At 38.8% G+C, this 21,831-nt stretch overlaps 3 protein-coding genes across 8 annotated transcripts; 1 reads left to right on the forward strand and 2 right to left on the reverse strand.

The window, feature by feature from the left end:
* The first annotated feature begins 175 nt into the window (after positions 1-175).
* Positions 176-21,394, forward strand: LOC133841417 (ninjurin-A-like). Of its 4 annotated transcripts, none has more exons than XM_062273865.1 (4): positions 176-619; positions 1,865-1,910; positions 2,017-2,417; positions 21,108-21,394. In XM_062273865.1, exons 1-4 carry the CDS (start codon positions 554-556, stop codon positions 21,303-21,305), a joined length of 711 nt encoding a protein of 236 aa, XP_062129849.1. In that variant the 5' UTR covers positions 176-553; the 3' UTR covers positions 21,306-21,394. The 4 variants fall into 4 exon arrangements, with proteins under 4 accessions (XP_062129849.1, XP_062129848.1, XP_062129850.1 ...); XM_062273864.1 differs by having other exon boundaries at positions 193-619; positions 1,850-1,910; XM_062273866.1 differs by lacking the exon at positions 21,108-21,394 and adding an exon at positions 2,486-2,843 and having other exon boundaries at positions 343-619; positions 1,850-1,910.
* LOC133841411 (uncharacterized) lies at positions 3,933-7,311 on the reverse strand. Of its 2 annotated transcripts, XM_062273853.1 has the most exons (7): positions 7,172-7,311; positions 6,919-7,049; positions 6,727-6,861; positions 5,356-5,894; positions 5,204-5,293; positions 4,972-5,141; positions 3,933-4,890 (listed from the first exon to the last, which is right to left on the reverse strand). In XM_062273853.1, exons 1-7 carry the CDS (start codon positions 7,249-7,251, stop codon positions 4,074-4,076), a joined length of 1,962 nt encoding a protein of 653 aa, XP_062129837.1. In that variant the 5' UTR covers positions 7,252-7,311; the 3' UTR covers positions 3,933-4,073. The 2 variants fall into 2 exon arrangements, 1 of the variants encoding a protein (XP_062129837.1); XR_009894303.1 differs by lacking the exon at positions 3,933-4,890 and having other exon boundaries at positions 5,000-5,141; positions 5,373-5,894.
* On the reverse strand, positions 11,669-17,223 carry LOC133841410 (uncharacterized). 2 transcript variants are annotated; one of them, XR_009894302.1, is made up of 8 exons: positions 17,061-17,221; positions 16,828-16,961; positions 16,636-16,770; positions 15,410-15,939; positions 15,254-15,343; positions 15,026-15,195; positions 13,152-13,359; positions 12,678-12,804 (listed from the first exon to the last, which is right to left on the reverse strand). XR_009894302.1 is itself a non-coding variant. In XM_062273852.1 (7 exons), the coding sequence occupies exons 1-7, from the start codon at positions 17,138-17,140 to the stop codon at positions 11,961-11,963; spliced, it is 1,983 nt and encodes a 660-aa protein (XP_062129836.1). In that variant the 5' UTR covers positions 17,141-17,223; the 3' UTR covers positions 11,669-11,960. The 2 variants fall into 2 exon arrangements, 1 of the variants encoding a protein (XP_062129836.1); XM_062273852.1 differs by lacking the exon at positions 13,152-13,359 and having other exon boundaries at positions 11,669-12,804; positions 17,061-17,223.
* Positions 21,395-21,831: the final 437 nt, after the last annotated feature.

The raw sequence follows: 21,831 nt of genomic DNA on the forward strand, positions 1-21,831 counted from the left end.
CAAATTGAATTGCAACACGCCAAGCACAATAATTAGAGACACATTACACACCATCAATTTGCACTCTTTAAATATGTGCATATTTGTATGTAGGTGTGTGTGTGTGCGTTTGTTTATGTGAATAAACTTTCATACTAAGTTTTAGCATTTCTAATTCGACTCACAGTTAGCATGCTAGCAAGCGGCTTTTAGAGAGCAAGAAAGAGCTTTTGGTTAAAGCACAAACATTACGTGAGAGTCGCATCCAACTGGACATTGATGTAAGACCGAGAGAGAGAGAGATGGAGAGCATGCCAAGAGCATTAACGTTAACGGCAACAGCGAATGCTACTTCATCTCGGATGAAGATTTAGGTTTGGGGGTCTGCTCAGTGTCGGTTGTATTTTTAATAGCGTGAGACGCGGTTGCTAAACGCGCATGAGTTTTCGCTTCCCGGTCAAAACGTTGTCAAGTGATATTATCAAGTGTTCATTCACTTTAACTTTTTGTATTTTTCCTCAACTCATTAAAATTTTGTTTACATTGTCGGTTAAAACGTATTTTTAATTGAAAAATGAACAATCTAAAACATATTACACTTCAAATGGATAAGATCGATGCTGATAAATTAAAAAATCAAGTAAGTTAGATTGATCTAAACTGATTTGCATACATTACATTCAGTCGACTTTAAAGCAGAAACCAGAGCAAAAATTAAAACTTACTATAAACTATAAAAATACCTTAAGTACTTTTTATGGGTAACTATGTAAATAAAGAACTTAAATTACAATTAAATATTTCATGAATCACACAAGAACAACTTATCTTTAAAATGCACAGTATCTTCCAGTCGATCATCATTTAGAACATTTAAATATTTTATTATATACAATCTTTCGACTAGTTAGGTTCGCTATAAATATGTTTATGAAGATTTTGCTGATAATTGCCAAAGTAAACAGTGTTGAACTTGATGAAAGTATCTGTCTGTGTACCATAAAAAGAAATACAAAAAATCCCAGGTTAGTCATAGGTAGACTGGACACAATTGTGAGATTTAATTTCACTGCGGCTTTTTTCTAGCTCAAATTTACGCATGCATTTATAGCATACATATAGAAACAAGTATGAATTAGTGAATTAATCAACAAATGTGACGGAAGCTGATACCCGCTACGTTTTTATACCCGCTACTCATAGGGTAGAAGGGTTTTATAACTTTGTGACCTTAGGAAATGTATGTAACAGGTAGAAGGAGGCATCTCCGACCCTGTGAAGTATATATATTCTTGGTCAGCGTCAACAGCCGAGCCGATCTAGCCATGTCTGTCTGTCTGTCTGTCCGTATGAACACCTAGATCTCAGAGACTATAAGCGATAGAGCTATAAAATTTGTTTGTACAGCATTTGTTATGTTTGTATTAGATCAAGTTTGTTTCAAAATCTTTTGAATAAGCAAAAACGCCTACTTAGTAAGGGTCTTAGTTGCTTTGGCCGACAATCTGGTATATTTTGCACTCTGTAATATATATTGAGTGTAGGTCAATACCAATATACCAATATATATATACAATTCTGTATATTTTGGGTATTTTGTGGTATAATATTTTTAGTATTTTTAAAATACCGTAAAATTTTGAATTTATTCAAAATGGGTAGTGGGTATCTCACAGTCGAGCACACTCGACTGTAGCTTTCTTACTTGCTTAGTCTTATTAATGCTCAAGATTTGTGTTTACAAACAAAGGATGCATTTTATGCTAATAATAAAATAAGTGGATTAAAATACTGGATAACTTTATCGCGAAGTTTATTTAGCATTTAATATTACTAAAGCTTTAACAATAAATATTCCAATGCTTTACAGGGTATTCACAACGAGGCTATTGACGACATCGATGGACGTGTGCGTCGTATACCACGAGCAGGTTAGTATTGATTGAACTAAATATGTTACACCTATCTATTCACATATGATTTAAGTATAAATTGCTTAACTAATTGTATTTGATTACCTTTGATTTTCATTTGTAGTTCCTGAAACTGATGACGATGAAAATGACGATCGTCCCTATACAGATGGCAATAATGTTGGTGTTGACGATAGTCTTCTAGCCGATGATGAGAAGCGAGGCGGCAGTCGGGATGGAAGTGTTGTTCCTTTTGCAAAATCTCCCTTGCCGAATGGAGGACCAAGTCGAAGCTTTCCATATCCCGGCTATAATGGTAACGGGTTCGTGAACATCAATGGCGTGCAGACGCCAATACCAGATGTTAATACGTATCAGCATAAGAAGACACTGGCAAAGGGTATGATGGACTTGGCGCTACTCTCGGCGAATGCGAATCAACTGCGTTATGTGCTGGAGACAAAACAACAACATCCATATTTTTATCCCAGTTTATTGTTCATTTCGTTGAGCATCATATTCCAGGTGCGTTACTCACTCGCAGTATTGCCAAATTGGCATTGACTTTTAATATTTTGTATATACATATGTAGATTGCCGTAGGCGTTGGACTTATATGGATTAGCAGATACAATATTAAGAACGAGAAGGAAATCTGTCGTGCGAACCGAATTAATAATTACACAGTCATTGGCATTTTCATTGTAACCGTTGTCAATGTGTTAATCTCGGCGTTTACAACAGCGTGAATTCAATGCGGTCTGCGTCAAGTCAACAGGGCAGAAGACTGACAAACGAAAAATATTTTAACAGACTGGAATTATCAATGGCTTAAACAAATCCGTTGAGAAATTCGAATTCGGTCAGCTCACCAGTTAATGCTGCTAACATAAAAATAAACAGTATTTGGCTGGATCTCAAAATGAATTCAGTGTCTATCGCCATCAACAATTGTTGCAAGACTTATCAAATTTCAAATAAATAAAGCTACAGTGCACTGAAAAAAAAACCAAGTTCTAAAATCAAAAACATTTGTTGTGTTGTTCAAATAAGACCACTTTAAGAACAAATTTTTAAAACTAAGAACTAAGTCTAAAGAAGTCAGAAAGCTCCAGTCGAGTGTGAGATACCCGCTACCCATTTTGAATAAAACAAAAATTAGCGTTATTATTTTTAAAATATATCGAAATACTGCAAAATACTGAAAATATACCAAAATATATATTTGGTATACCGATATAGTACCGCATTCAAAATATACCATAGACGGCACAATATACCAGATTGTTAGCCAAAGCTACAAGACCCCTAGTAAGTAGGCGTTTTCCCGATATAAAAGTATTTCATTAATAACTTCCACAATTTTGGTCTGATCGCAACCAAATTTTCAGGAATCATAACTATTATTGTTAATATTGTATACACCAAAATTCGCGCTAGTTTTAAAATTACGCTTGTTATTTGATTTTTGTTGATTTGCGGGGGCGGTAGAGGACGTGGTAAAAATTTGAAACAAACTTGATCTGCGTGCAAACATAACAAATGATGTCGAAACAAAAATATAGCTCTATCTCGTATATGGCTAGAGCGTCTCGGCTATTGCTGGTGATCAAGAATATGTATATATTTTATAGGGTCGGAGATGTCTCCTTCTACCTGTTACATACATTTCCTGAAGTCACAAAGTTATAATACCCTTTTACTCTATGGGTAGAGGGTATAAAAAGTTCGAAAATTAAGATTTTGATCGTAATACTGAAAAATAACATAATTTATAATTTTTTTTTACTGTTTTAATATTTTATGATTTTTAATAAGCGCATTTAGTTATTCTGTTGGATGTTGGTGACATTATTTATCGTCGACCGACTCATTAGCATTTGAGTCCAAGGATTTGAAATTTCAAATATACATATAGTACATACATACATACATATGTATAAAAAAGAAAACGCGAGTGTTGTAACTTCTTTGTACGGGAAAGGGGAAACTTCGAACTCTGCGCCACCACAGCAGATACAATAATAACTACAGTATTAATGATCCACAAAAAATTGTATTGTTTTATTATTCACACAAATTAAAAGAAAATATTATTAAAATACTCTACACCCAAACGTTAAATTTAACGAAATCGAAACTGAAATTTCACATTTATTATTTTAGATTTTATATTTGTTTTCACAATTCGCAAATTTGATAGAAATATCCGCAGACATCACACCTATTTAATCTACCCTGATAATTGTTGGGATTTAATGATATGAAGTATTCATAGATGGCATCCATTATTTTCTCCTCTTTCCTTTCCAGTTTTTCTACAGTGAACGAGGGATACTTGCGCAGTATATGAGTACCAATCCTATAAAGCACTGACTCTGAAGATATATAAAACTGAAGCTTCTCATGTAGACCATCTCTATATCTCTTAAGGAATGTAGCTGTCAACTGGAGAGCGAACTGCCTTATATCATCGTCGAAATTATCGAACAATAGTAACAGTGTATTGTAGCTTTCCTCACTAATAATACTATCGTCAGACTTTTTGTCAAAGAGTTCGGGTAGAACTTTGCGAGCTTTTTGCACCAATTCAAATATTCGACACAGTCGTTTTCTTCGTTCGTTTTTCGCTATCTCATGCGGATTTAAAAAACGACTGCTTCGAAATGCAGCGTTATTGCCACTTGTCCCAAAGCCTTGAAAAGTGTCCGGTTTGGGATTCGTCACCCGGGCGATGATATCGGGTCCGATATTATGCTGTACGTTGGCACGCAAATCCGCTGCATTTGTGATCACTTGGCCATTGAGTAGAACTCCCTTGCCTTTAGCTGCAAACGATGGAATAATGTCATGTTCTTTCAATTTAGTGTTGATCTTGTACAGATCATTGAACTGCTGACGCGACGGTATATCGTTCACATTGCGTATAATGTCCACGTTGGCTTGACGAACGCCCTTGATGCGAGTCGTCTCCTTGACCATCTTGTCGAACATCCGTCTGCAATTTAGGTTTTGTTTAGATCACAGTTTTAAATTTGTATTGTTGTTAATATTAAAAGTATAATTCGTGTCAACTCACCTCTGTCGATTGCTTAGAGTCTTGCGATACGATCCTATACGTTTGTTGGACGTGTCATCTATGATGCTCGATGCCAGCTGGAAATTGTAGAGACTGTGCGTGAACAGGAAAAGAGAAGCAGACAACTGTAACACATCCAAGGTGGATATGTCGTCACCATCGTCGTGTTTCTATAATGGAATAATTAAAGAGTCAATAATATCCTTGAGGTAAATAGTAGTAGCATAATTACCAGTACTAAATCGATGATACCATTCGTTAAGCCCGTAGCAGACATCGCAATGGATGAAATGTTCATGCCGTTAACAGTCCACTGAGCAACCTATTGTGAAATGATTTAATTAGTGATCGCTTCAACTAAGACAATTTATATGCAACACGTACTGTGCCCACTCGTTTACCGGCATTTGTGACCTTAATCGCATTTGATGTAGCACGTGATGCCCCAAGACCAACAACACCACCCACCACGCCCAACCATTGACCGCGTGCCGTGCGATCTGTCACATTGATCGACTGATCGTGCATACTGCGATCGATAAGCTGAGCACCAGCTCGTAGCGTCGAATAGACAGCACAACCACCACCAACAATGGAAGCTGTCAGCACAATTGGGGCAGCGACTGTGCAGAACATCCCAATGACGGGCACAGCTGTTGCTCCTAAGCCACCCACCGCCGAAGCCGTGTCTAGGACGCCAACTGCTTTGCGAATTGCTCCCGCTGCTGGCGTTTCCCTTGATTGCAATATAACTCTGCCTTTCGATGTGAGTTTGTAGACACCTCGGGGAGGTGCCACCATAATCCCTTCGGGCAACTCGTTGTTATCCAAGTAGGACTTCCAGTTCTGATAGACACGCCCATTTTCGTCCACATAAATCATGCAACAATCGACGCTGTTGTTGCTGCGTCCATTGCGACTGGCTGTAAAGCGATCGATTTAGTCAATTGTAGATAAGATAATAAACCAGAAGGTAAGCGAAAGTCGAGTGTGCTCGACTGTAAGATACCCGCCACCCATTTTCAATGAATATAAAACAGTGCGGTATTATTCTTAAAATATACTAAACCAATATACCGACCAAAATACTAAATTATACCAAAATTTTAAAAATATACAGAGCTATGTATAAAAAATATGCCAAAAGCTGTAATTGGTATATCAATATAGTGTACAGGACTTGCAAAATACTAAAAATATACCAAAAACTGTATTCGATATATCAATGCACTATCAAGACTAGCAAAAATATTAAAGTATACCAAAAGCTATTTTTGGCAAATATATATAAAAAAGGAGTAACAAAATATATTTAAATTTCAATATACTATACAGGATTAACAAAATGCTAAAATATACCAAGACATGTATTTTGCATATCAATGTTCTATACGGGACTAGCGAAATACTAAAATACGCCGAAAACTGTTTTTGGCATATCAATATACTCTTAAGAGCACAGGAATAATGAAGGCTGAACTTGTGATTGCATGTATGTAGTAAAAATCTTGAAATAGTTACGCTTGTTATTCGATTTGCGGGGGCGGAAATGGTCGTGGAGCAAATATTACTATATCTCTTATAGACTCTGAGATCCAGTATTTCATACGAATAGACGAACAGACTGACATGGCTATATTGACTCGACTGTTAGAGCTGATCAAGAATATATATACTTTATGTGGTTCGAGGAGATGACTCCATCTAATACCTTTCAAACCTATGGGTGCGGGTATAATAATCGAACATGCTTACAAACGCAGCGACGTGCACGAAAAACAGGATGACAAGACCATTTTGTGGAATTCCTAGCATCATCTTCATCCGTCTCATCGGTGGCAACCAGCACATAGAAGATCGATGTTAACGACTGGCCATTTGTGTATTTACCTGCGAATTCACGATAAAATAAACCACATGAAGTGGTATAGGGAATTCTTTACTTACGTTGTTCCCAAACTGCATCGAATAAAGTTTGACGTATTCTGTCAAATACTGCACGTTGTTTGTAATTTTCAGGATCAGGAATAAGGGTGCGGATCTTTTTTTCTAATATTTCGGATTGCCTATTTGACAAACTACAAACAGAAATAAAATTAATTTAAATTGTTTTACAATAAAATATTTTTTTATTAACGCAGGAGATTTTTGTTTCTTGAATATCCTCAATATTATCGCAAATGTCGTGTACAATACTCACAGGTCCCAGATGGTCTCCTTACCAAATCCAAGCGATTCGGCAAAGGATTGTTGTACTTCACGAATACTTTTTCCACTCATTATTAATTTGACTTCACTTCACAGCGGCAAGATAGCAACTAAATTATATATCCAGAAGACTTCTTTATATACTGTGAATTATGCCTTATCAGGCAAACTGATTGGCCAAACAAGCAAACAAACCATCTAAAACAAACCAAGTAAGTAAACAAACATCCTTAATCTGGACACGATAATGAAATCCAATTTTAGAGTGTACAAGTTATGATTTTCACTAATAATATTCTATTTTAAGGCATCGTCTCAAGTCTATGTCGGTAATAGTGATAACAAAGACAATAACAACAAAGTGTGCGCCTGCCCAAACGGGCAAGCTGCTGCGCATGTGCCGTTATCTCTGTCAGATATTCTGCTTTGCTGCCACATTTGCTTGAAACAACAGCAAAACTACAAACCAAGTGCAAATTTTGACAATCTAATATTTAAGAAATTAAATATTACAATTGTCTAATGGATCGTAGCACTTCTTCTGACTCCATACTTGGAAACAAGCAGGCTGTTTACGAAAGAATACACCATGTTTCTGGTAATATGCCTTATGCGTTACAACAAGAAACAAAATACAACAGTACAACCACTACCACATTAACATTTACGAGAGCTACCAGCAACACCACGTACTCCATGGCTACTACCACAACTAGCTCCTACAACCTGGCTGCTGCATTAACTAGCAGCAATTGTTCTGGCATAGCCAATGATAGCCGTAGTGGTTATGCCCATCACAGCTCTGCTACCAATTATACTGCTACACCCAGTGCAGCTGCAACTAGACTGGTAAACGGGCAAAAGTGTTTAACCGGCAAAAGAAAAAAGCAACCATTGTCGTCTCCCCTTAAGAATAAGAGGGCGTTCAATGGTCATGAACGCTCACGCTTACCCTCGGCTGAGAGTGATCAGCCAAGCACCAGCAAAAGTGCTGCTCTACTGACACAGAGCAATCGATCTCAGGCAAGCAACATGTTCGCTTAGTTGGACATGGATGAGGAAACAGATGATGCTGATGAAGCAACTGTAGGTGATACTAATGTCACAGTGAAAAACGCAGGAGTTAGCAATAATGATAACGATGAGGCTGCTCCTGGACGTATAGATGAGGTTGCTAATAGAGACAAAGTTATCGTTAAGGTCAATCAAGGCGAAACGATAAGAATATTCCCTAAAGACAGTGATACCTACAGAGCCATTGTGGACCATGAGGATAACGTTGGCTAGGAATTTCACACCTACCAAATGAAAACAGACAAGCCGTATAGAATCGTTGTAAAAGGTCTGCACCATAGCACGTTAAACAAGCGACATTACGGAGAACTTCAAAACTCTTGGCTACGAAGTGCTACAAATCCACAACCCAAAATCAAGAACAAATACTGATGGCAAACTCAATATCTTCTTCATTAATGTTAAGCCTTGTGCTAACAGCTCCAGTTTAACGTTCCAGAATCACAATGAATCCACTAAAGATTCTTATTTGGAATGTCAACGGCATAGCTGGAAAAGCCAAAGAGGTTTGCGCACAGCAATAACGTTGACATTATTCTGTTGTCTGAAATTAGGCTCAACCGAGGACAAACAGTCTAAATCTTTGCATATGCCTTCAATCCCGCCTACAAGCCATCGAACAACAATCACAGTAGAGGCGGCGCAGCTGTTTTAGTAAGAAGTACTCTACGCCACTTTCCTCGAAGAATTATTGAGACACTTACTATCAATCAACAATTAAAGTTGCTACTGAACTAGGAGATGTGGAGGTTAGTGCTTATACTAGCACTCCGAGAAATAGACTTGAAGAAAGAGACTTCATTGACATACTTCGTGCTAGCGGTCAACGATATCTAATTGGCGGAGACTGAATGCTAGACACTGGATGTGGGGTGACACATATGTACAACTCACTCAGAGGACGCAAACTATCAGAAGCCGTCGTTGCTTGCGGAGACAAAGTTCTTGCTACAGGATCGCCCACAAGGTACCCATATGTTCACAACCACACGCCTACCTGCAGTGACTTTGCCTTATATCATGGAATTCCTGATTTGCTGATAAATATAAAACAGAGCTGGTACCTTGATTCAGATCACCTAGCCCTTGTCGTCACCGTTAGCGTCACTACTTCTCCTCAGCTCATTACAAAACACACTAATTTGCCAGCATTTATGTTAGACAGCATCTGGAAGGCTCATGGCAATTAAATCGAGCCCTGGACTCTGGAAATGACATAGAAGGTAAGTTGATATACTGACTGACTCCATACACAGGGCTGCTGCTGCATCCACCTTCCGCTCAACCAGATGCAATCGAATACGGAATTAGCCTCACAAGGGAAGCCAAACAACTTCTTGCAGATAAACGACGTTCTCAAGACCCTTGGGATCGATTAATGTGGTACCGGACTACAAGGCAGTTGAAAACTATATATGTATATGCAGCTAAGGAATGATTTCTTCGAGCAAAAACTGGCATTATTAGACTACACGGTTGACGACAACTACTCGCTTTGGAGATGCACAAAAGCCTTGAAAAGACAACCCTTCAGGCAGGTTCCAGTTCAGTGCCCTAGTGGTGGCCTTGCCAGAAATGAAGAAGAACAAGATAATGCGTTTGCAGTCCACTTAGAAGCTCGATTCACTCCATTCGATTTTACCTCAATGGAACAGGTCAGGATCACGCAACAGCATCTACAGATGGCTCTGCAAATGTCACTTCCCATTAAGCCAGTGAGAACTGAGGAGATATAGTATGTGACGTCATCAAATTGTTAAATACCAAAAAAGGACCTGGCATAGATAGGATATGCAATCGCACGTTGAAGGTTTTGCCAATGAAGGCTATTCCCTCTATTGCAAACATTTTCAATGCCATGCTGAGAATGCAGGTGTTTCCAAAGCATTGGAAGTTGGCTACGATTGTGATGATTCATAAACCAGGCAAACCAGAAGCTTAAACAGAATCCTATCGGCCAATAAGCCTGCTCCCATCGTTATCGAAGGTATTTGAACGACTTATTGCCAATAGACTGCATGATGTCATGAGAGAGCGTCACATCTGGAGCGCCAGTTTGGTTTTCGCGAAGGGCACAGTACAGTGGAACAAATTCACAGGCTGGCAAAACATATCCTGCAAGCGTTTGACGACTTAGAGTACTGCAACGCAGTCTTTATAGACATGCAACAAGCCTTCGACAGAGTCTGGCACGATGGCCTTCTGTGTAAAATAAAAATGGTGCTACCTGCTCCATTCTATGGAATCTTAAAATCATATATGGATAGATGCGAATTCAAGGTCAGAGACTCATTTTCTACATCATGCAACATGAGAGCTGGAGTCCTGCTGGGTAGTGTTCTAGGACCACTGCTGTACTCCTTATACACCTATGACCTACCCATCCCAATGGGGGCATATATGGAAGATCCCTCCAAGGCTCTCATTGCAACTTATGCGGACGAGATTGCTGTCTTATACAACTCTCCAAGCCAAGTAGAAGCTGCAAACGGACTCCAAGGATATCTGGATTACTTGGCAGCTTGGTGCAGCATGTGGAATCTGAAGGTAAATTCCACAAAAACAGTAAACCCGTGTTTTACTCTAAAAAGATTAATCTCCACCACTCCGGCTATTCACTTCGAAGGCGTGACACTGGAACAACCTACTTCTGCGAAATATCTTGGTATCGTTCTAGACAAGAGACTCACTTTTGCGCCACACTTAAACGCTGTCACCAAGAACTGTGGCCAAAGGCTACAGAAATTACGCTGGCTGCTCAACAAAAGAAGCAAAATATCTCTTCGGGCAAAGAGAGCAGTATACGTACATTGCATAGTGCCAATTTGGCTATATGGAATGCAGATTTGGGGGATTGCTGCCAAATCAAACTACAAACGCATCCAAGTACTGCAGAATAGGGTGTTACGACAAATTACAAACTGCCCTTGGTACGTGAGTGGATCCTCCCTACACCGCGATCTAAAAATACATTCTGTAGAGGAGCACATTGGCAGACACACGAGCCGATATAGTGACAGGATGCTAACCCATAGAAGCAGACTCCCTAAGAGACTCCTACCAGCTAGACCGTTGAGGCGTTTGAAGCGTCAAGGGTTCGCCAAAACGTTCACCCAATAGTAAACTTCACATAAACTCCTTAAACTAATATGAGGTTTGGCCCAAATAAATACATTTTTTACCTGTGTTGTTATAATACTATTTTCTTCCTGCTGTACCTAATACTTAATAAAGAAGGTCATTATTTGAAAATTATTATTATATTTACAGTTGATTATTATTATTATTATTATTATTATTATTATTATTATTATTATTATTATTATTATTATTATTATTATTATTATTATTATTATTATTATTATTATTATTATTATTATTATTATTATTATTATTACCATTACCAAAATTATGCGTGGCGTATTTATGTATTTTATAACAAGTAAAAACCCCGCTATCTATTTTGTATAAAATCAAAACTTTGTGGTATTCTTCTCAAAATATACCAAATTAATCTACCACAAAATATCACAAATATACCGAATGGTGTAAAAATATTTGGTATATGTTACATACATATTCTGACGGCACAAAGTTATGATACCCTACTACCCTAGCGGGTATCAAAAGAATAATCGTTTAATATTTATTGAAACTTTACATTGTGTTTAATTAATTCTTGCGCTTGTTTCCATCGTTTTTTTCGCTTACACGTCGCAAATGTTATAGAAATGATTGCACACCTTGCACTTGGTTAGCAATCCTGGGAAATTGTTTGGATTTAGTGAAGTGAAATAATAACTAACGGCCACAAGGATTTCTCTAGTAAAAAGCTGTAAATGGTCTATCGTTAAATAACGATAGTTATCCAATATATGAGTACCAATCCTATATAGCACCGACTCTGCCGGTATGTAAAACTTTAGCAAATCGTTGAGTTCATCCCAAAAAATATGCATAAATGTCTCCGTCAAATTGAGCACAAATTGCATCACATTATCATTCAGATTGTCGGCCAACATTAGCAAAGCGTTCTCAAAACTCTCGGCACTGATAATCCGTGTGAAAATACCATCTCCGAACTGAGAGAGTTCAATTGCAACATTATTAATCACCAGACTGCTGAGTCTCAAAATGCGTACGCCGTCAGCATAATTTCTTGTGTTCTCCGGCGCATAATTTGCGGTTGACTCTGTCATTCCCGAGGATCCAGTGAAAACTCGACCACCGTTATTGCCAACAAGACAGATGTTATTCCCACTGGCTGCGGAGACCTCAAATGACTCGGGCATGGGATTTGTCACTTGACGAAGGATATCGGGTTCAATATTATCCTGTATACACAACTCCGCCATATTTGTGAACACTTGATTATTTAGCTCAACACCTTGGCCATTTGCTGCGAATGAGGGGCGTATGCCATTGCGATTGAAATCTCTGTTGAACTGCTGTCGCGATGGCATCTCGTTCACATTCCGTATAATGTCCATGTTGGCCGTAGAAACGCCTTTTGTTCGGATCGTCTCCTTGACCACCTTGTCAATCGTACGTCTGCAATTGAAAGGACAATTCAGTATGCGGAACGTGAGAATTATAAATATAAAATGATATTTTAATGGACGTTTTTGTTTCAGCTTTCTCTAAATAAAAAAATTGTATAATCAAAATGACTAAAACAAGAGAAATATTCATTCATATCTTTCCACAAAGATCATTTATAGTTGATAGCTCAGCTTGGCACACAGAATAAAGCTTGGGGAAGTATCGAAATCAATTCAAGAACATTATATAACTGAGTTGAAGTACTTTATTTGTATGCCTTTCCATTTTCATCTTTATAGCGTACTCAAAATAGGTTCAGTCACTAAATGAAAATAAAATTCGGTACTTGGGATTACCATTTAATATTTACGCCGACAAAGTTTTAATTGCTTTCCAATTGAGGCTGGCAAAATCCTCTACTGAACTTCCCCGATGGTGTTGGCTGGGTAGGATCTGCAAAGCCTCACTGTCATCGGGTAGCAGATCTCTACTATGCGCCGACGTTTAAGGTACTGCCGATCCTAGCTGAGGAATCTGCTTCTTGTCTATCGGGCACTTGTCTGTCTGAAAACAAGAAGCAGAATGCATGGTACGAGGTGTCTGGCGGTCAGACTGAAAACACTATGGGGGCTCCCAAGAATAAAATTACCCAAAAGTCTACAAATCAGTTGTAACAATTCCTTTACAATCAACAACTCGAGCTTAGCCGTCTCGGACCAAGAGACGACTCGCCAAGGTCACACACTTTGAGGGTCCACCTACACGACTTTGGTCCAGGAACCGTGGATAGCGTCGGGCAACACGGTCTCAGGGCTTACGTCGCCTAATTACAATCTATACGTCCCGACAATGGTAAGCCGCATGGTGTCATATCACCACTCTTTGAAGGACGTCTTACAACATTTTCCTGCCGAATGCGAGCAAATGCAGCCATGAGGACTCAAATGACTTCCGCCTAATCGGCCTAACCTCTTTCCTGCTAAAAACTTTGGAGAAGCTTCGTGATATGCATATTAGAAGCAATTCATTACATCTGTTGGCCCCCAATCACCATGCTCTTGTAGCATCCATTCAAAAGGCAGACCACTTCAAAGAATATGCTTAGGGGGCTTTTCTGGACAATTCAGGCGCCTTTAATAATGTGGGGCGATTCGACTATTACAAAGGATGTGCGAGATAACACTACCCACGGAGGGGTTCTCTCCACTCCTTTGCAATCTGGTTGTGAATAGCCTGCTACAAAAATTTACTAGACGGGCTCCCAAGTTAATTACCTATGCGACATAAGTATAACCACCCTTGCTTCAGTAATGTAACTTACTTTATTAGTAGGGAGACTAGTCTAGACTTGGACTATGCTATCCCCCTCACCTGTACTGACCATATTAACACGGTATATGTGGAACCGGGCTGCTGGCGGGAAGGGGTATGCATTCTCGAAGCCCTAAACCTTTTCACCGACTGGTCGAAGATTGACGAAGGAATCGGTACCAACCCGATTCCAAACATTTCTACAAACTCTCTGACCATTGCAGCATCTTCCAGTCGGAAGGCTTCGCTAGGTAAGGCTAAGTGGCTCGGGGTATACTGCGAAAGTACAACTCGATTAACATCTTTGTTGACAGCTAGGCTCCAATAAGAGCAATGTACTCAGATGTGGTCAAGTCCAAAGTGGTCCTGGAAAGTAGAAGAGCAATAGAGTCGCTGAATGCATCTGCAGTAATGCGCATCTACTGGATCCCAAGCCACGAGGGCATCGATGGCAACAAAATCGAGGACACTCTTGCCAAAGGAGGTTGGGCTTCATGTTGGCAATATGTGCAATGTGCTGATATCCCAGAGATCTATATGCAGGGAAATTGAAGTACGCTCTAGGCGTCAGAGGGACGAGAGCTGGCGCAATACCAACTCGTGCAAAACTGCTAGGCTGATGTGTGCTTCAATAAACACTAACTTAACCAAATACGTCAAGGAAAGACTGAAGGCTAATCCATGCTGTAAAGATGGGTATCATGAACAGCGATCAGTGCAGGCAATGAAACGAGTCCGGAGCTAAGGAAACACTTGAGCATCTTCTCTGTAGATGTCCAGCATCTATGCTGTGCGACTTCTGAGACGAAGATACCCTCCACCGGCATAGCTACAAACCTCAACTAGTCTATGGTTCGCCCCTAATAGGGGCAGCCGGTCCTACCTACCACACCTTTCCAATTGAGATTAATTAGCTCACCTCTGTTGATTGCTTAGCGATTCACGATACGAGCCAATTCGATTGTTGGCCGTATCATTGATGATAGTCGAAGCCAGTTTAAAATTGTAGACGCTGTGCGTGAAGAGGAAGAGCGAGGCAGACAACTGTAGAGCATCCATGGTGGATATATCGTCGCCATCCTGATGTTTCTGCAAATGAATAATGTATTCTATAATGTATCAAAACAATAATAATACTACAGCTTACAAGTATTAAATCTATGACGCCACTCGTCAAGCCCGTGGCTGATATCATAATGGATGAAATGTTCATGCTGTTGACCGTCAATTGAGCAATCTGTAGTTGGATAGTTAGATTAGTTAACGCTTCAACTCAAATACATTGCAAGGAAATGGCACTTACGGCGCCCACTTCTCGGCCAGCATTTGTGGCCACTGTCACCGCACTTGTGGCACCTGCAGCCCCAAGGCCAACAGCACCTGCCACCACACTCAGCCATTGACCACGTGCCGTGCGATCTGTCACATTGATTGACTGCTCGTGCTGACTGCGATCCACAAGCTGAGCGCCAGCTCGTGCTGTCGAATAGCCAGCAGCTGCTAAACCAACAGCGCCAGCTACCAACATAACGGGTGCAGCGACTGTGAGCGCTAGTCCAGCTATGGGCACAGCTGCTGCTCCCAAGCCACCCACTGCCAAGGTAATGTCGAGTGCACCAAGTACCTTGCTTTCCGTTGAAGATGCCGGCGTTGGCATGGATTGCAAGATGACTTCGCCTCGCAATGTAAGATTGTAGACGCCTCGAGGAGGTGTCACCATAATGCCTTCGGGCAGCTGATTGCTGGTCACATAGGACTCCCAATTCTGATAGACACGCCCATTTTCGTCCACATAAATCAGGCAGCAATCGACGCTGCGTCCATTGATATCAGCTATAGGGCGATCGATTTAGTCAATTGCAGATAAGATAATAAACTTGAAGGAAAGCTAAAATGGAGTCTGCTCGGCTGTAAGATGCCAAAAATACTAATAAAAAAAATTATAGCTCTATCTCTTATAGTCTCTGAGATCAAGGTGTTCATACGGACAGACGGACGGACGTCTGTCCGGACATGGCTAGATCGTCTAGGCTGTTAACGCTGATTAAGAATATATATACATATGTACTTTATAAGGTCTGAGATGCCTCCTTCTGTCTGTTACATACATTTCCTGCAGGTACAAAATTATAATATCCTTCTTCCCTATAGGTACCTTCTACCCTAGCGGGTATACATACTAAAATATGACGAGAACTGTATTTAGTATATCAGGGCAAACAAAATACGAAAAATATATCAAAAGCTATATTTGGTATATCAATATACTATGAATGACTATCAAAATACAAAAAATATACTAAAAGCTGTATTTTTTATATTAATTCACTATACAGGACTAACAAAATACTAAAATATACCGAATGCTGTGTATCAATATATTCTACAGGACTAACTAAATATAAAAATATTCATATTTATTTTCTGTTCAAGAATATATCTTCAATACGGGGTTGGAGAAGATGACTGCTTCTTCTTGTAATACCTTTCCATCCTATGGGTGAAGGTATAAAAATCGAACATGCTTACAAACGCAGCGACGTGCACGAAAAACCGGATGACAAGACCATTTTGTGGAATTTATAGCATCATCTTCATCCGTCTCATCGGTGGCAACCAGCACATAAAAGATCGATGTTAACGACTGGCGATTTGTGTATTTCCCTGTGAATTTACGATACAATAAACCACATTAACTGTTGTGGGGAAATCTTTACTTACGTTGTTCCCAAACTGCATCGAATAAAGTTTGTCGTATTCTGGCAAATACTGCACATTGTTTGTCATTTTTTTCAGGATCAGGAATAAGGATGCGGATCTTTTTTTTCAATATTTTGGATTGCTCATTTGACAAACTTTATATTATACATGAATAAAATTATCTTACAATAAAATGTACTTCTATTAATACAGATCATTTCTGTTTCTTCGCAAATTTCGTGCACAATACTCACAGGTCCCAGATGGTCTCATTACCAAATCCAAGAGATTCTGCAAAGGATTGTTGTACTTCACGAATACTTTTTCTACTCATTATCAATTTGACTTCACTTCACAGCGGCAAGAAAGCAACTATTTTTTGCTAAACTATTAAATCTATATCGAATATACATATGTCCAGACGACTTCTTTATATGTCAATTAAGCCTTATCAGGCAAACTGATTGACCAAAAAACAAACAAACCAGCTAAAACAAATTTTTATACCCGCTACCCATAGGGTAGAAGGGTATTAAACCTTTGTGCCGGCAGAACGAGAACGAGGCATCTCCGACCCTATAAAGTATATATATTCTTGATCAGCGTCAACAGCCGAGACGATCTAGCCATGTCCGCCAGATCAAGTTTGTTTAAAATTTTTGCCACGCCCACTTCCGCCCCCGCAAATCAAAAAAATCGAATAACAAGCGTAATTTTGGTATATACAATAATTACTATTCCTAAAAATTTGGTTGCGATCAGATAAAAATTGTCGAAGTTATTAAAGAAATACTTTTGTATTGGCAGAAACGCCCACTTACTAGGGGTCTTAGTTGCTTTGGGTGACAATCTGGTATATTGTGCCGTCTATGGTATATTTTGAATGCGGTACTATATCGATATACGACATATACAATTTGTTACATTTTTAGTATTTTTTAGTATTTTCGGTATATTTTGAAAATAATACCGCAATATTTTGCCTTTATTAAAAATGGGTAGCGGGTATCTCACACTCGACTGTAACTTTCTTACTTGTTTATCTGAACGTAGAGCAATTTCTTAGAATTTTGATGTTATCAAATTAAATTGCAACAAAGCCAAGTGCAGTTAATACAACTCACACACAATCAACCTACATTTAAGTACTTGCGTATGTACTGTGTGTATCATATGTGCGTTTATATGTGTGCTTACAGATAAACTTTCATACTAAGCATTAGCATTTTTAATATGACTCGGCGAAGCATGCTAAGGAACAAAATTTCAATAGAGAGAGAGAGCTTTCGGTCAAAGCACAAACATAGCCAGAGAGTCGCACTCAACTGGACACTGTGATGTAAGAGAGAGAGAGAGAGAGAGAGTGGGAGAAAAGTGCATTAACATTAATGACAACAGCGCAAGATATTTCATCTCGGATGCTGTACGTTGGCATTAGTGATCACTTGGCCATTCAGCAGAGCTCCCTTGCCTTTGCACAGTGGCTGGGCTTGTATGGAGCCGCTGCCATAAATATTTCCCGTTTAGAAAATCTAAAAAAATATTTTGTATAGATAGTAAAAAAAAATGGCTACATCGGAAGACTATATCCTATAGCTCCCATTCAACCTTAGTATGACAAAAAAAAGTCCCGTTTGCCATTAAGGTGCTTGGACATTTTTGAGATAATTTGTTTTCTTTTCGTAATTTTTTGGTAATGACGATTTTTTGAATTTTGGCCTATGGGCGCAACCACTGTGCTTTGGCAGCAATCGAAGGAATAGTGTCATGCTCTTTCAATTTGGTGTTGATCTTGAACAGATCATTTAATTGCCGGCACGACGGTATATCGTTCACATTGCGTATAATGCATATAATCCATAAGTGTTTGTTAATTTTTAAAATTTATATTAAACATTACAAAATGTCATTACAACCGTATCATTCACATAAAGAATTGTTATACCTAACGAAAACTCTTTTACCTCATTATACCCGCTACCCATAGGGTAGAAGGGTATTATAACTTTGTGCCGGCAGGAAATGTATGTAACAGGTAGAAGGAGGCATCTCCGACCCTATAAAGTATATATATTCTTGATCAGCGTCAACAGCCGAGACGATATAGCCATGTCCGTCTGTCCGTCTGTGTGTCTGTCCGTCTGTCCGTATGAAACACTGGATCTCAGAGACTATAAGATATAGAGCTATAATTTTTTTCGACAGCATTTGTTATGTTTGCACGCATATCAAGTTTGTTTCAAAATTTTGCCACGCCCACTTCCGCCCCCGCAAATCAAAAAAATTGAATAACAAGCCTAATTTTAAAGCTAGTTGCGAATTTTGGTATATACAATAATTACTATACTAGTTATGATTCCTGAAAATTTGGTTGCGATCAGATAAAAATTGTGGAAGTTATTAGAGAAATACTTTTGTATGGGCAAAAACGCCTACTTACTAGGGGTCTTAGTTGCTTTGGCCGACAATCTGGTACATTGTGCCGTCTATGGCATATTTTGAATGGTGTACTATATCGATATACTTGCTTTCTTGATTGCCAATTATTCACCGTTATTACATATATATACCTTTATTGCAATATAATGCACCAGTATCAATTAGTATCTATAGGTTTTTATTATTTTTCTTATCTATTCTGAAGATGAATGGGAGTTGTCCCCTGATCTTCTAAAAAATTGTTCTCATCAATGTTATTGATGCGCATTACTTTATTACGCTGTTGTACAGAAACAGAAGCAGGTTCTTGTTTCCTGGGATAAGAATGATTTTGATAATATGGTTTGTTTAAAATTTGAGTGGATGGATCCATTTCCATAGGTTCTTGTACAGTTTGAAGTTGTACAATTCTGGTTTTGGTTATTAACCGTTTGATTAAAACGTAGATTATTATTGTTATTACGGTTTTGATTGTTATATTTATTTTTATTCTGATTTAAAGTTTCAACTTTCTTTTCCTGAACTTTTGGATTTGTGTCATTATTATTTTGCAATATGTTAGCAAAATAATTGTAAGCAAAATTTTCTCTTTGATGATTTGCTTCAAGCTCTTGGGCTTTCGCCAAGGCATTGAGCAAATTTTCTGGTTTGAGAGAAAACAATATTTCCGACAAAGAACCGTTTAATCCAGTAATAAAAATACGCAAGGCGTTATCTCTATTCTTTTTCTTCATTTCAGTTATGACATTGGTCATGATTGTTTTGATCACCAGTAAGGTGAGTTTTTTGTTGACTTAATTGTAGTATTCGAGCACGGTCATTTTACCTTGTCTCAGAACACTCAATTCTTGTTGAATTATATAATATAAATTGGGCGCTTATCTCTGTAAGCGAAATCTAGCTAATATAGCATTACTTTATCCCTTTACTTTGTCCCTTAAAATTGTAAGCGCACCTATATATCTTCTGTTAAGAGTTATCATTCATAACTCTGGTTTTATATTTCCCAACTGTACTTGTGTTAGTTGTGAACTGCAATTTTAACTAAGCAATCTGCTCCTGTAGTGCCCTATTTTGATTAGCAATCAATTGAGTAGCTATATCTTAGTTTATTGATAATTGCTTGTAGACCGATTTTAGTTTGTTGAAACTTTTTATTTTACTTTAAGTTCGAGTAACTTTTCATATCGATTCAATACTTTTGATACCTTGATACCTTGATAAGGGCGAATTGTAACTGCTCAGTGTCAGTTGCATGGTTAATAACGTGAGGCGCGGTTGCTAAACGCGCACGAGTTTTCATTTTCCCCACAAACACGTCAAGTGCTATTATCAAGTGCATTACTCAAAGATATACGACCACAGAGCCCGTAAAGAAACAAAGAAATTCATTTAGACTTTTAGTAATTGTCTTAAATTCATTAAAAAATGAGTAAAATATTTCGTAAAAAGGGTAAAAGAAAGGGCGCTGATAAATCGCAAGCTAATGACAAAACTGCTGATCTTCTGGTCGATAAAGAGGAGCAAGGCATCTTTAAAGGTGGTGCAACATCTCCCGATTTAAATAACAAAACTGCTGATCTTCTGGTCGATAAAGAGAAGCAAGAAAAATATCCCGATTTAAATGTATACCAGAGTAGGAAGACACTGGCACAGGGTATGATGGACTTGGCGCTGCTCTCGGCGAATGCGAATCAACTGCGTCATGTGCTGGAGACCGAAACCAAGTCTGCATATTTTTTTATCAGTTTATCTTTAATTTCGTTGAGCATCATATTCCAGGTGTGTTACTTACTTGCAATATTGTCAAATTGGTAGTCCCATAATTATCTCATCTCACTTAATATTTTGTATATAAGTAGATTGGCGTCGGCGTCGGACTTATATGGAATTACAGATACGATATCAAAAAAGAGGAGGATATCTCTCGTGCGAACAGAATTAATAATTACACAGTCATTGGCATTTTCATTGTAACCGTTGTCAATGTGATAATCCCATCTTTTTTTGTTTCGGATTCCCCAGGACCCCAGAATGGAACAACAACAACGAGACAATAGACCCGACTTTATTCAAAATTCACTTTCATCCTCTTATGTAATAATTCTATTGTGATATTTAAATTAAAGTCCGAATCACTTTGCAGCGAACTTATGACCATGTCCACCAATCTCCGCAGCTCTTCCGGTGGACCGAGTCCGTCGTGGGCCACGTAGCAGGATGCTAGAAGAATACATCCTTCACAGCTCTCCAGCACCACCATGGTTAGATCGTCAGTGCTAAAATTAGGCAGTAGATGAGCTTGTAACCCCTTCCTTACAAGGATGGCAGTTCTCGATCCACTTACCATTGTCGGGACGTATAGATTGCTACCGTGTTACACGACGCTATCCACGGTTAATGAACTAAAGCCGCGTAGGCGGACCCTTCCTCTAGAGCGAGAAGAAGCTTTGCCGAATTCGTTATCGACTTAGAGGGTTGCAAACTCGAGGGGGGCCCGTCTGCATGGACAGTTCCTCCTTCTCGTCCGTCAAGTTGATGTGCAGGGTGGCGTCGGTCATGCTCTCTGAACCTTTATTTTCCAAG

Source organism: Drosophila sulfurigaster, chromosome 3 (assembly GCF_023558435.1).
Source record: "Drosophila sulfurigaster albostrigata strain 15112-1811.04 chromosome 3, ASM2355843v2, whole genome shotgun sequence".
NCBI lineage: Eukaryota > Metazoa > Arthropoda > Insecta > Diptera > Drosophilidae > Drosophila > Drosophila sulfurigaster.

Bases quoted from the DNA above. Each gene is read 5' to 3' on its own strand.
- LOC133841411 (XM_062273853.1), bottom strand. From the start codon at position 7,251: ATGAGTGGAAAAAGTATTCGTGAAGTACAACAATCCTTTGCCGAATCG. The intron at 6,862-6,918 runs GTAAGTAAAGAA...GTGAATTCGCAG, and splicing joins CGATGCAGTTTGGGAACAAC to GTAAATACACAAATGGCCAG. The intron at 5,142-5,203 runs GTAATTATGCTA...ATTCCATTATAG, and splicing joins GTATCATCGATTTAGTACTG to AAACACGACGATGGTGACGA.
- LOC133841410 (XM_062273852.1), bottom strand. From the start codon at position 17,140: ATGAGTAGAAAAAGTATTCGTGAAGTACAACAATCCTTTGCAGAATCT. The intron at 16,962-17,060 runs GTGAGTATTGTG...TATAATATAAAG, and splicing joins AATGAGACCATCTGGGACCT to TTTGTCAAATGAGCAATCCA. The intron at 12,805-15,025 runs GTGAGCTAATTA...TTTCAATTGCAG, and splicing joins TCGCTAAGCAATCAACAGAG to ACGTACGATTGACAAGGTGG.
- LOC133841417 (XM_062273864.1), top strand. From the start codon at position 554: ATGAACAATCTAAAACATATTACACTTCAAATGGATAAGATCGATGCT. The intron at 620-1,849 runs GTAAGTTAGATT...AATGCTTTACAG, and splicing joins CTGATAAATTAAAAAATCAA to GGTATTCACAACGAGGCTAT. The intron at 2,418-21,107 runs GTGCGTTACTCA...GTATATAAGTAG, and splicing joins CGTTGAGCATCATATTCCAG to ATTGGCGTCGGCGTCGGACT.